This window comes from Pygocentrus nattereri, chromosome 2 (genome assembly GCF_015220715.1).
Source record: "Pygocentrus nattereri isolate fPygNat1 chromosome 2, fPygNat1.pri, whole genome shotgun sequence".
NCBI classification, from domain to species: Eukaryota; Metazoa; Chordata; class Actinopteri; order Characiformes; family Serrasalmidae; genus Pygocentrus; species Pygocentrus nattereri.
The window spans coordinates 28,380,892-28,393,929 of record NC_051212.1 but is presented as its reverse complement, the minus strand read 5'-3'; the positions used below and the strand labels follow the sequence as shown (position 1 = coordinate 28,393,929).

Here is a 13,038-nt window from a genome sequence, read left to right as displayed (position 1 = left end):
AACACACACCTGTCTTTTTCAGCTGCAGATTGTGGCTTTTAGTGGTATCATAACTGTTTTTCCTGGGCCTAAGGAGAGAATTCACCATTCAGAATTATACTCGCACTTTACACATGTGCAGTTTGTCCAGTGACAGTTTTGATGGTGTTGGCTGTGTACTGTAGCAGAGTGGATTTAAAGTAAGAGTATGACTTTTGAGGTTGAGCTGAAAAATTCCAGCTTTAATTTGAGTCTATTTCTGTTGGGTGAATGATACTGAATTCACAGCAAACACAAAATAGTCATCATACATTTTGAACTGAAGGTAACTGAACACATCTTAAATCTAATTGTCATGTTCAGTACTTTGTTGCAAATCCAGAAGTCTGTGAGCCATTTACATCAGTACATCTTTGCTGTCTTCCCTGGTGAAGCTCTGCTTAGTCAATAATGTACATTTCAGTAAGTGTACTGTATGCACATTGGGGTTCTGATAATTGCACTTTTATATAACACTTTCACCATAAAAACTCTACAGCGGCTTTATCAGTTTGTTTTGGGGTACTGTATGGCAATATTCATTATAGTATCCAATAATATTGCAGTATTCCTTGATTTTTGGTTCTAAATAGATACATAAATTTACACTGCATATGTTGTTTTGATCATGAACAGTTCACTCATGATCTCGAGTTATTCTCCTATTCATATACAATTATTAGTAATATTCTATGGCAGTTTCTGCCATCATTACAAATTACATCTCTATTACAGAAACAGATTTTATAATGTTGACTGACATAATATGTATAAATGTAAATACTTTCCTTAAACTATGTTGGACATACCTGATTGATTTTTTGCAGAGGCACACGATCAGAGTGACAATAATGATGATGGCAAGTGGTACCAAGACTCCAATCAGAATAATGGTTGTCTTATCTGTTAAAACAGTAGCAGCAGCATGGACATTAGTTCTATAAAACATGTTTTTGTAAGAGCTGTGCTAAAAGCATATAGGAGCAATGTTTGAGAGGATAAACCATTTAACACAGGATGATGAAATAGAAATAAAAATTACCTAGACCTTCATCAGGTTCTGTCTTCTCTATCTCACAATTGGTCCCCTCAAAGCCCTCTGGACATTCGCAGGAGTAAGTAGTATTTGACACTTTAACACATGTACCGCCGTTCTCACATGGAGAGCTCAGACATGGGTTTACTGAGAAAGAGAGAGAGGATTCAGACTTATGTTATCAGACTTATTCAGACAAACAAGGCATGTAATGGAACTAGGGCTGGACAATTTGGGGAAAATATCTAATTGCAATTCTTATGACCAATACAGACATAATTGTGGTAAATTAAGATCCAGGCCTGTTTTTTGGGCATTACAACCAGCATATCGTTGGTGTCCGAAAAAATAAAAATCTCCAAAATGGATAATGTGTGTGTGTGTGTGTATATAAACGGAATTTTAAAAAGTGAAAAAAAAAGAGAAAACAGTTTCTATTGATTGATTCATGAAATTTTCAAAGTGAAAGGTAGTTGTTGTGTTCAAAAGATGTAAACTTATCTGGCCTGAGGCATGAATGGTGAATGTAGTGTGCCAAACTTTCAGTTAGTTGTGGTTTCACATACACAGCACGTTTGGTGTTTGGTTTCTTCTAATTGGTGTAACTCCTCTACAGGCAGTTCACCAGCTCCGTATTAATATGTTAAGTTCTTCCAGTTAAAACGTGAGACAAGGTTGCTGATAATGTAGGCTGTATTTAAAATGACAGTTCTTGCAATTTGAAATTTACAGTCTTTCAAATGTGATTTCAATATAAAAAAACAAAACAATCCTTCAGCCCTAAATGGAACCGTGGTTAGACAGCAAGCAGCATTATATACCTAACTTATAGGTCCACTACATAGGTGTACAGTTACTGGCTATAACCAGTGTCAGACACCGCAGTGTTCTTGGAGCTTTTACAGAGTGCGACTGTAGGGTGAGAGTGAGTCCGCTACCCAAAAATATCAAGCCAACAATGACTCTGGTCAGAAAATGACCCTTCATTAATTGCCCAAAGATAAATAACGCAAATTTGGTTTGGTAACTAATGGATTACAGTTCCTAAATATACACCAGCAAGGTTTGCTACTCTAATAAAGTGGCCAATAAGCACCTTCTTAGGGCTCGTTTTATGTGAAAATGTTGTAGTACTGTATAGTGGAAGTTTTGTGGTATATATCATTGTCAGTGTTTAAAAGAAGCCACTCACTCTCGTAGCAGTCGCGTCTGGTCTCATAGATGGTGCAGAGTTGTGTGTCACCACAGCCTTTGAGTTCACAAATTGCACCGGTGGGGGAACATTGACAGCTCTGAGCACAGTCCTCTGTCACAAATACCTCCTTCAGCTGTGCATGAGAAATATAGAAACATGGATTTATACACAAGTTGTTCTAATGGCATATACCATAGCAGCATTCAAAGGTCTGGAGTCACTGGTTTTAACAAAATAAATTCAAAAAAGACACTTTAGATTCTGGTACTCCAGTACAGTACTCTTTTTATAACTTTGTGATGATTCCAAAAAAAACACCACTACATAGCATATTTAACCAATCATCTTCTGGTGTCTAGCTTATGTACACTGTGTAAATTATTATTGAATAAAATAACAGCACGTATTAATGATTAATTATTTCATTATTATTATGAATAATAATTATTATTAATTATTAAGTGATTACACCCTTTTTGAACGTCAGTACATGCATATTTTTTTTTTATCTCCACAAATTTTTACACTTCTATGTAATTAAATGGTTGAATTCAGAGTGGTTTGATGTGACTCAGTTCCAGAGAGCCTTAGAGTCAGCATTGTTCATTGTGATGCAAACCAAACACCTGAAGCCTTTAATGCCCTTAAAGTCTCACTAAAGAAAGCTTTTACATGAAATGACAACAAATACATCACATAATGCCTGAGACGAGAGATTTCCGATTGTTTTGTGAAGGATTAGGCTAAACCATATGTTTTTGAATGCGCTCAGGGCGGAGGGGTATGTCCACGGCATTATAAGGCAGAACTGTCCCCCTATTTTACCAATATCAACATTAAAACTCAGATGACACATAGAAGTTCACTGATTGTTTTGAATAGTAAGTAAAATGACTATATTTCAATTTGACATTGTGATTTCTGGTTCCCATCAACACCACTGTAAAGAAATTCAAGTTGGTAACTTTCTCTACAGCGAATCATTTCACATCAAACCACTCTGAACGAGTTTCTTTGCATCCCAACGGTTGAATTATGTAGAACTTTTGAAAAACGGGTGGAATTTTCCTGACAATAACTGATTATAATGTTAATACATGCAGCCCAGCACACACACAAACACACACACTCGCAAATACAACTAGGAACTCACAGAGTAATAGCGTCCCAGGTAGGTGCATCCACACTCATTGAAAGGAACACAGTCATTGTCACTCATGGTGTATCCAGGAGCGCACTGGCATCCCTCAATACATGTAGTCTGCTCACACTCTGAGGGCGCTGCAAGGTCTGCACATGATGCTGGGCATGCAGTCATACAGGTGGTGTAGCTGCTGTTGGCACCACACGTCAGAGCTACACACACAATAAAGATAGAAATGTCAGAGGCCTCGCTGAGCATACATAAACACCCCGTTATGTGCGTGGATGTCACTTGTTAATAAGTTTATAACTTTTTGTGAGATTACCAAATATCCTTTATATACTGTACTATGCAAAAGTCTTCAGCACATACGCAGATTGTTTACAGGACAAAGTAACTTTTGTTTTCAACTAAGTAGTTATTTTCATCATCATTATCATCCCCTTTATTTATATAGCACCTTTCTCATGCTCAAGGACGCTTTACAATTAAATGCTTTACAATTTTCAATGTCTAGATGGTTTAAATGTCAAATGTGGCTTTAAAATGTACAAATGTAATAATTTTCATCTTTTAATATGTGCATATTCATATCAGTCAAATTTGATAAAAATGTAAATACCTATTATTGTTATTAATAGAGTAATAATGAAAACAATAGGTCGTAATAACAGTCTAGAAAAGCCCTGGTCGAATGACATGTTAGCACATCCTCTACTGCTTATTACTATTAATACAGTTTATTTGTTGATTTACTAAAGTTAAGATATTAAGAAAAAAAAATTGCTCTTTCCAAAGGTGTGTACTACATGGTGCACACAGACAACAGTATATTGACACAGAATCTCATAACCCTAGCAGTGAACTGGTTAGAAATGGTTAGAAAATCCATCACCAGCACTCCTGATTTAACACTGGACTAAACGGTTACTAAAAATAATGCTGGCTTCGTTAAGGAGACATTTGGAAATGGTTAAGCAAACATTGACATTGTTTTAATGTTATTTGTATTTATTGTAATATTAGTGTTTTCTGAGTAAGTGAACACTTACTTCCTATATATATATATATATATATATATATATATCATTTTAAACATTGTTTCCTCTAATGCCTAAAACTACTGCATTTGTGTATATAACATACCACAGCCCAGTTCTTGTCTCCAGTTTCCTACGTCAACTCCTTGCTCCTGACACTCCAGGGCGTACACAGCATAGTTCTCACAGCGCAGTGTGGGATTGCTCTGCTCTGCACAGAGGTCAAACACACAGTCCCTGCAACAAACACACACAGTGTCAGAGCAGTACACATCTGCAGTCAACATGTAGGTAAAAGAGTGAACACAGCTGACCCCTTTTAGGGACAAAGAGATAATTACCTACTTACAAGCACCTAGGAAAGCGTGCAAAAGTTCAATACGTCAATATGTCAGTAGTACAGGACTCCTAATGCACACGTGGTAAGATGCTCAGTATGACCCTCAATCCTAAGAGCTGTGTTCTGGTGGAATTTATTAGAGTAGAGCACGACACTGTACTCACTTCTGGAACATATCAGGAGCTAGGACGCTGTGGCAGGCAGCGAAGGGGCCTTCAGGGTCACTCAGTGCTCCACACTGCTTCTTCCCGTTCAGATCAACCAGCTGATCTGCAGAGCAGCCATCTGTCTCAAAGCCAGAGTCCGGATCCTCCTCCACCTCTCTCCTGAGATAGGATGGGAGGGAGTGAGCATGAGAGGCACACAAAGGGTTTTGTGAGCTTGTGCAGGATACAGAAATGATAAATGACAGTGCAAGGATTACAGTGAAGAAATGGAAGAAAGGGATAGTTAAACATGACTTAAGACTGAGAAATGACCTTTGAGCAAACCTAATTCATCTAGATTTCTATTGTATAGCGTATGTGTGTAGTAGTATACAGTGTGAAGCATAGTTATGTGCATATCTTATGCAATAACTACATGCCTTTTTATCAATTAATGCATCTAGTAGAGGCCAAAAGTATTAAACCAAGCAATCTTTTTTTATAATAAGGTAGATCTTCTAACAACCAATAGAACACGACCACAATTTTCCAAGGGCTTGTAGTAGTTTATGCGTACTGTAACTTATTTATGAAAACTCCTTCCATCGACCAGTTTTCAATTATTCATAATGTTGTAAGTGAACAGTTTATTCAGTAGATCAAGCCTTCCAGAGCATGTGAATGTAAGAATCATGTAGATATAATTAGGGCTGCAATACAGGTTTTCAATCTCTGGGTGCAAAACAAAGGAAGAATCAGATGTTCATGAGTGCTGCAGACATTTACTCCAACCCTTTTTGTTCATAGTAACATATTAATAAACATAGTCATATGCTAAAGATTGTAGCATATACTGTACAAGCAACAAACTTAAATATGGTCTTTTTCTGCATATTATAGTGCACAATTTCTATTTATTTGCTAAAATAACACACTGGAAAAAATCAAGCCTAAAAAATAAAATGTGCCACATTTTGTGGTCTATATTTTATGTTAAATTCTGCAAATAAACAGTAATTGACACAATATTTTATTTATTTACACCAAAAAAAAATCTGACCAGGGGAAATGGGAAGTGTTGGTCGAGTGACTAAATAGCAGTTTTAAAGTGCGCACACTCACCTGTGCAAACGAGCGAGTTGTGGCAGGTCTGAGGTACGGAGAGCCTCCCCTTGCCTGTCTGTCACTCTCCAGCTGTCTCCAAACTCGTTGAGGTTGCGGGTGAGGGTGCCGTCAGGTTTCATGTACTCGTTGTTGGTGCGACGGTCATAATTCCCACACAGGCCGTGCACATACGTCCTGTAGGTGCTCGGAAGGATCACCTCTGTACAGGGAAAAAAGCAGTTTGTGCTGACATTGCTAAGGTGTCTAGTTGTGTATATATACACTGTGCATGTGACTGGGTTGACATGTCAAGACACACAAATGGCTTCAGAGTCTCTATCATTCATTCACCTCCTTGCATGTTGCCATCAAAGCGCACTGTAAGCCCAAAGTCAGTGGAAAGCTGAAGGTAGCGTGAATTTAAGGCGATCTTGATACCCTGCTTGGGACTTAAGGGAGGAAAAACTCGCTCGCCATCAACCTGGGGAAGGGAAAAATGGGACAGATGTAAGCATCTTGAACAAAATATTAACTATTATGATTGATGTAGGGGGCCATACATTATTACAATACTGCAGTAGTTACAATGTTGTGTCATTTTACTCCATGCATGTGAACTATGTTTCCCAGATATCCAGCATTTCCTTACCTGGAGAGCCCTCTTTTGTAGCATGCGAACACTAACACCATACACATCCACATAGACCTCGTGCAGGAAGGAAATGCGGCTGTTGCCCCCTCTGCGGGCATTCTTGCCTCTGACAGTGAGGGGCGTGAGGGTGCTGGGCAGATCATGATTCATTGTTAGCACGTATGTGTGTGGGCCCTGGTAGTGATGGTTGAATTTGTCAAAGGTGCGGTAGTGTGGATCTCCAGAAATGACGCACTTGTCAAAACCTATAAATTAGAAGGAGAAAAAAAAGCACAGGATACATTTATGGAAAACTGTTTCAGAGATACGTATTTTCCTAGAATTTACAAATATGTATGGCTTTTAAGAAGAATGCAGGCTACATTTTTCCAGTGTGGTAGACGTATTATAATATAAGCACAGAAAGTCATGTCATAGGTAAAAAACTGTAGATGATTTAAACTACTAAGTCTAAACCAAACTCTGAAATTAAAATACAATTTTGATATGACTAGACACTTGAATGGATTGATACAGCATGTCATAAAGTAGCAAAAGAGCAAGAGAGAGTTTAAGGGAAGAGAGAACTAGACAGAGAGTATGAGAAAGTTTGGATATTATATCTGAAGGATATCTCATGTAAATACAACAAATCTTTCTTATTTGCTGTGTAAATATGCAGATAGATATAGTTTTATTTCTCCTTTCTATACTTTAACTTATCTACTTTTACTTACAATTTTTTCTGCTTAGTTTATGTATATTTATATTTATTTATGTATATTTATTTATGTATATTTATACTATGATATGTCTTGCTACTAAAACACTGCAATCTTTCTTATTGATTGTGACGCACTCTCAGGTTTGCAGTAGCGCTCTCCATCTTTATCCAATGCACAGATTGAGCTGGAGCTGCACTGGAAGTCCCTGCAGGTCAGCACTCCTCCCAGACTGCACGTGCACTTCTGATCACAGTGCTCCGTCAACCACGAATCTCCAACCTGCAAAACACCCCAGGATTACCACCATCGATGACACAATGTCTAGAACGCAGAGCAAATAAGCAGTCTTATAAATGCTTCGAAATAACTGTTTTGTGTCTGCAATGCACAAAGAACATCCCACTTTCTAAAGAGTAGTTTATATGGAATTTCCTTATGTGCTGAATGGGAGACAAACACAGACCTGAGGTGAAGGAACAGGCTGAGACAGAACACCTAAGCGTACATTCAGGTTAGAATTTCGTCTTTGTTTGACTTCCAACTTACGTCATGGTACTCTCCTTTACTGTCCACACATCCACAGTTGGAGAGCGATACACACTTCCCATCACTCAGCACAAAGCCTGCATTGCACTGGCAGCCCTCCACACAGCCGTTTGGTGGAAGGGGGCAGAAGATTGGAAAGAGGTCAGCACAGGTGGGGGGGCAGGGGGGCGTGCAGTCCGAATAGTGGCTGTTTGGAGGACAGGGCAGAGCTGCAGGCGAAGACAAAAAAGGGTAGCCTTAGTACGACATGTTGCTCTTTGTTGGGGGAAGTTCACAGCTTATGGAGTGGGTGTGGCTAGATCTCAGAAGACCTGTCACTGCAATTCAGATGAACGCCCTCTTCCACAACTCAACCTCATGTGATAATGTGCCAAAAGTCAAAAGCAAGAAATATTTTTGAAGCAAAAGAGAGATTCCAGTAGCAAAAAAGCTATCAGCAAAAAAAAAATCAAAGACTAGCAAAATGAGTTTGAAATTTCTATTAAAAAGAGTGAAAAAGTAATCTTTTTTAAATGTTTTAACTCTCATTCATATAGTATTTTTATACTGAATATTTTGCTTGTGGTTTTATTTGAAACTTTTGGCACAAAATTGATTAAGTTTACTCCTCAAAGTAAAGCACTATTGTGTAAAAGGCACAATAGAAGTTATTCTTATTTTATTATATTTACTGTGTTATTCTCTTACTCATCAGCATTTAAGAAAAAAACAAATTTTGAACTAAAATAATAAGAGGTGATTTTCACAGGTCAATAAAGTAGGTAGGCTGTTTTTAGATAAGCTATTATAGATACCGATTTTTTAGGTTACTCACGGCAAAAGGTGGTGTTTCTCCAGCTGATGGTGACACCGGCACTCTGGCAGGCCTGAGCATAAGCCTCCACATTGTCACACAACGTGGACTGCATGCCGTTGTATTCGCACATGTCGTAGATGCAGTTCCCCAGGAAAGGCTCAGGTGGAATCAACGAGTGGCAGGGCTTGAAGCGGTCTGAGAGGATAACGCTGGCGCACTGAGCCCTGATCGCTTCCTCTTCCTCGGCCGTGCAGTTAGGGTTGACATCTGGACGCAAATCTGGCTGGCATCTATGAAGACAGAGATAAAGAGTGGCGAAATGAAAAAGATGAGTAAAGTAAAGCTGTAGACCATATAAAGGGCTTGTTGTTATTGTCGTTTATTTTTATAAGGTAACATGCACTACAATTTGTTTTTCTAGAAAGCCACAGTGGGGGTTTCATCCATAGGACGCATTTTTTTCCTGTGTATGCTAAACATTCGACCTGACCCTAAAAGTAGACTCCCTCTTTCAGGTTTGCTGGCACAGCTGTTAATTCATTTCCCTTACATTGCTTTAAATGTATCTGCCTCATACATGATTAATCACCTTCTAACCACCTGCAGGTCTGGCTTTTTGATTATCTCCCTTGTGTCTGATGCATTTCTAATGAGGCAATGCAGGATGATCAAGCCATTTTCACAAAGTGCTTCAGACTAAAGCTGCACTTGGACAGCAGGGTGAAATGCGCAGACCAAATGCATTTTTTTCTCTGATCCCAGTGACCTTGTCGGTTTAGATATTCTATTGGCAGGTAATTCTATGCTGAAAATAGCATGCCTGAATATTAATTTTGTCCAAGTGGGGACAGGAAGATCTAGTTAGAGGGATCTGCTAGTTAGAATTGTGAAAAAAAGGTCTAGTGTGAAAAAAAAATCAGAGTGGACTATCAGCATAAATGAAGTGGCTGTGCAATTTTTGAGCCATTTTCGCTTTGGGTATTTTGTAACACACTTAATCTAATCTGATCCTATTCCTTGTATTACATGTATTCCTTGTACCATGTTATTTTGTAATATACAGTGTTGTACACTGTGCTCTTCCTAACAGCATTGTATTGTACTGCGCTGCTCTTTTCTATAGTATACTATATTGTGTGGAAGTGGAAGTAGGGTTGTTTTGGTTTATCTCGGTTAAGGTTTAATATGAAGAAACTGATTTTGTCTGACTCCTTTAATCACTGTATCACTACAGAATTCAGGCACTCACCCTGGGTCACTATCACCCTCTGCTTTCCAGCTGTCACCCAACTCTATGACATCTTTAGCTGGCTGGCCATTTGGCATCAAATTGTCATCACTGGAATTACCGTTGTAGTTACCGCACATACCACACACCTGCAAATTGCATGCAAGAGAGACGGAATGTTAGTGAATGTGGGGAAGGAGGAGCAATTCTTCTTGGTTATGAATGCCTATAACTGACTGACAAAGAAATGGTGACCTTCTGCACTTTTTTGCTTGTTTTAATAAAATCTGGCTCTATTTTCCCAATTAGTGACTAGACTCATGATGTATATTTAATGTTTTTATTTAGTTGAATAGAAGAAATCAATATATCACTATACACTCCGTATATTTACTTACTGTAGTCTTTTAAAACCTTTTCTAAATGATAATATGGACTGCACTGAATGTTCTCACCTTGTTGAAATAATCTCCAGGTACAGTGATCTCTATATGGTGAACTCCATCAAACTGGACAATCAGGCCAAATTCAGTGGCCAGCACACTGTTGACTCCGCTGGTAAACACCCAAGCCTTGGCTGCAGGAATGGCCATAGGGGTGCGGATCCTTTGTCCATCCAGCTAGAGACCAAGAGAAGTGAGAATACATGATCAACTGTAAAAAGTGTACTCTTTCTTTTTATCCATGTGTAACATTGTTGTGGTTTATAATCAGCTGTAATGTATGTTAAAAACAATACTACACTGTAGATGCCCTTTAAAAACATCTTATAAGGAATTCTTGCAAAACATTGTGACCATTTCATATTCATCCCTCTTTCATGTTTTTGGGTCAGCCTCTCACCAGTACTCTCTTGCTCTTGCTGAGTGTGATGTTAGCTCCGGGCAGGTAGATGGTGACAGAGCGGACGTAGGAGGCCTCGGGCAGGCCACGTTCCTCATTCTTGGCAACGATGGTAAAGGGTGTCACCATGGAGCTGTTGCAAATGGCCACCAGTGTGTAGGTACATGTGCCCATGTATGTGTGCATGATGCCATCAAAAGTGTAGTAATGAGGATCGCCAGCTATGTGGCAAATTCCCACTCCTGTACACACAAAGATACTGGAGGTTTTCTCAAATATTCCTTAAAGCATTTTTCCTTACCTATTGAATGTTGTCGATTTAATATCAGAGTTATTCTTAAATATTTGGCCAAAGCTGGACTTGTTTCAAACACCATAATTAAAGCACTTTCCTTTAGTACACTTTTTTTTATATAATATGTGTTTTGACAAGAAAATCTTAGCATTTGAGGTGACTGCAACTGATGTAACTCCTACTGAAAGAAAGCAGTTAAAAACTGGTTCTGAAATACCTTTGTATTAGGGTTTCACGTTGTTTGTGGAATCTGTAAAACTAGTGTGACTGGGGTTGGTTCAGTGTATTGTACTGTAACTGGAAGAGTTCATACCTGTATCTACACAGCCAAGTTGTCCCTCGTTGACCTTGCACTCTTGTGCAGGACTGCATCTCCATGCTTCACATGTCACATTGTTAAAAGGAGAGCACACACAGCGTTCAGAACAGTCGTCCTTAGTAAACCAGCTATCTCCCACCTAAAGAGCATATAAACACGAAAAATGACACATGTATGTGCACACCAGCTTCTATTCTAACACACACACACACAAATATCCCCCCAGATTTCTTTGAAAAAGTGAAAGCTGTTTTAAAAAAGAATGTAATTCTGTAATAAAGGCAAAGTGTGGACACAATAATTGAAAAAACATAATATTATAATCAGTTCTTGTGGTTTCTTTTCTGCTTTTTTTGCACTGACACTGAAAATGACCAGCTTGTACATAATTACAGGTTTAGCTAGAAGTTAAATAAATGAAGGGTGGTCTCTGACTTTTGCACAGCACAATTTATATAAATAAATGAACAGGCCATTAGCAGAAGGCATCAAAGATATCTGGTCATTTTAAACACGACTGTCTCATTTTCTCTTACAGACACGAACAGTGCCAAAATAAGGTCATTAACAGCTCACGTACGGGTCTGTAGTTACTGTCCTTGTCTGTACATCCACACTGACTGAAGGGCACACACTTGTCTCCACTGAGTATCAGTCCTTCATCACACACACACCCTTCCACGCATGGTTCTGTGCACGTGCCAGCTGAGCCTGGATCCTGACAGCTGGGAGGGCATGCAGTACCACAGTACTCATAGTGACTGCCAGCTAGGCATTTCAGGGCTGAGAAACAAAGAAAGAAGAGAAATAGGGGGAGAGAGTCAGAAGTAAGAATGCAATAAAATGTTAAATAGTCCAGAATAGCAAAGGAAGACATGCACAATGGCAGAAGAAGAAAAAACTCCAAATTATAAACAAGAACTATAGCACAAAAACATGTTTTTGTTCCTCACATTACCTTCCTGAAGCAACATAGTTGTAAATACCAAAGTCCTCTTTTAAAGCCTGCACAATTCTTGTAAAGTTCACCACAACACTGCACGTCTCGGACTTTAAGAAGATGTAAAGAATACCCGAAGGGCACTCACATACTTGCAAAACGCACCATTTAAACAAACACTTACGGCAGAAGGTGTTGTTCCTCCAGTTGATGGGCACCCCAGCTTGGGCACACAAGGTAGCATAGGTCTCAACAGCCTGGCAGAGTGCCACTGCAGACCCATCTGTGCCACACTGGTCAAACACGCAGTTCTCAAAATATGGAGTGGGTGGCACAACTTTATGGCATTCTTTAAAGATCCCTGAGGGGAAAGGGGACAGTATCCGTATTAGGCAGTGATCAATAGATGGCACCTTCTCAAGGAAATCTAGATCTGTGAAGCTTTGTCTGTGAGGATTTCACAATGGTCTAATACAGGTGTATACATGTAGACACATTAGGGCTGGACAAATATACGGGTAGGCCATAAATATCATATTTAATATATTAAATATTATTGTTGGCCAACAATATTGCATGTAGTTAGCACCTTTATTTGGATCAAATCTCACCTTTAGCATGATAATATGTTATAACACACACAAAAACTGTTTAATGAATAAAAAAAAATGTGATAAACAGAAACCAAAGGT

The 13,038-nt window shown here is 38.8% G+C and overlaps 1 protein-coding gene across 1 annotated transcript in view; it reads right to left on the bottom strand.

The window, feature by feature from the left end:
* Positions 1-13,038, bottom strand: part of zanl (zonadhesin, like) — a 44,163-nt gene that overhangs the window by 231 nt on the left and 30,894 nt on the right. Inside the window, exons 68-86 of the mRNA XM_037533450.1 lie at positions 12,531-12,707; positions 11,987-12,189; positions 11,401-11,545; positions 10,793-11,034; positions 10,405-10,569; positions 9,971-10,098; positions 8,740-9,011; positions 7,926-8,134; positions 7,514-7,658; positions 6,673-6,920; positions 6,375-6,504; positions 6,042-6,243; positions 4,938-5,099; positions 4,540-4,670; positions 3,403-3,605; positions 2,247-2,382; positions 1,061-1,201; positions 828-921; positions 10-68 (exon numbers count right to left, since the gene is read on the bottom strand). Coding sequence (XP_037389347.1) covers positions 10-68; positions 828-921; positions 1,061-1,201; positions 2,247-2,382; positions 3,403-3,605; positions 4,540-4,670; positions 4,938-5,099; positions 6,042-6,243; positions 6,375-6,504; positions 6,673-6,920; positions 7,514-7,658; positions 7,926-8,134; positions 8,740-9,011; positions 9,971-10,098; positions 10,405-10,569; positions 10,793-11,034; positions 11,401-11,545; positions 11,987-12,189; positions 12,531-12,707 — 3,192 coding nt within the window. The remainder of the gene's footprint in view (positions 1-9; positions 69-827; positions 922-1,060; positions 1,202-2,246; positions 2,383-3,402; positions 3,606-4,539; positions 4,671-4,937; positions 5,100-6,041; positions 6,244-6,374; positions 6,505-6,672; positions 6,921-7,513; positions 7,659-7,925; positions 8,135-8,739; positions 9,012-9,970; positions 10,099-10,404; positions 10,570-10,792; positions 11,035-11,400; positions 11,546-11,986; positions 12,190-12,530; positions 12,708-13,038) is intronic.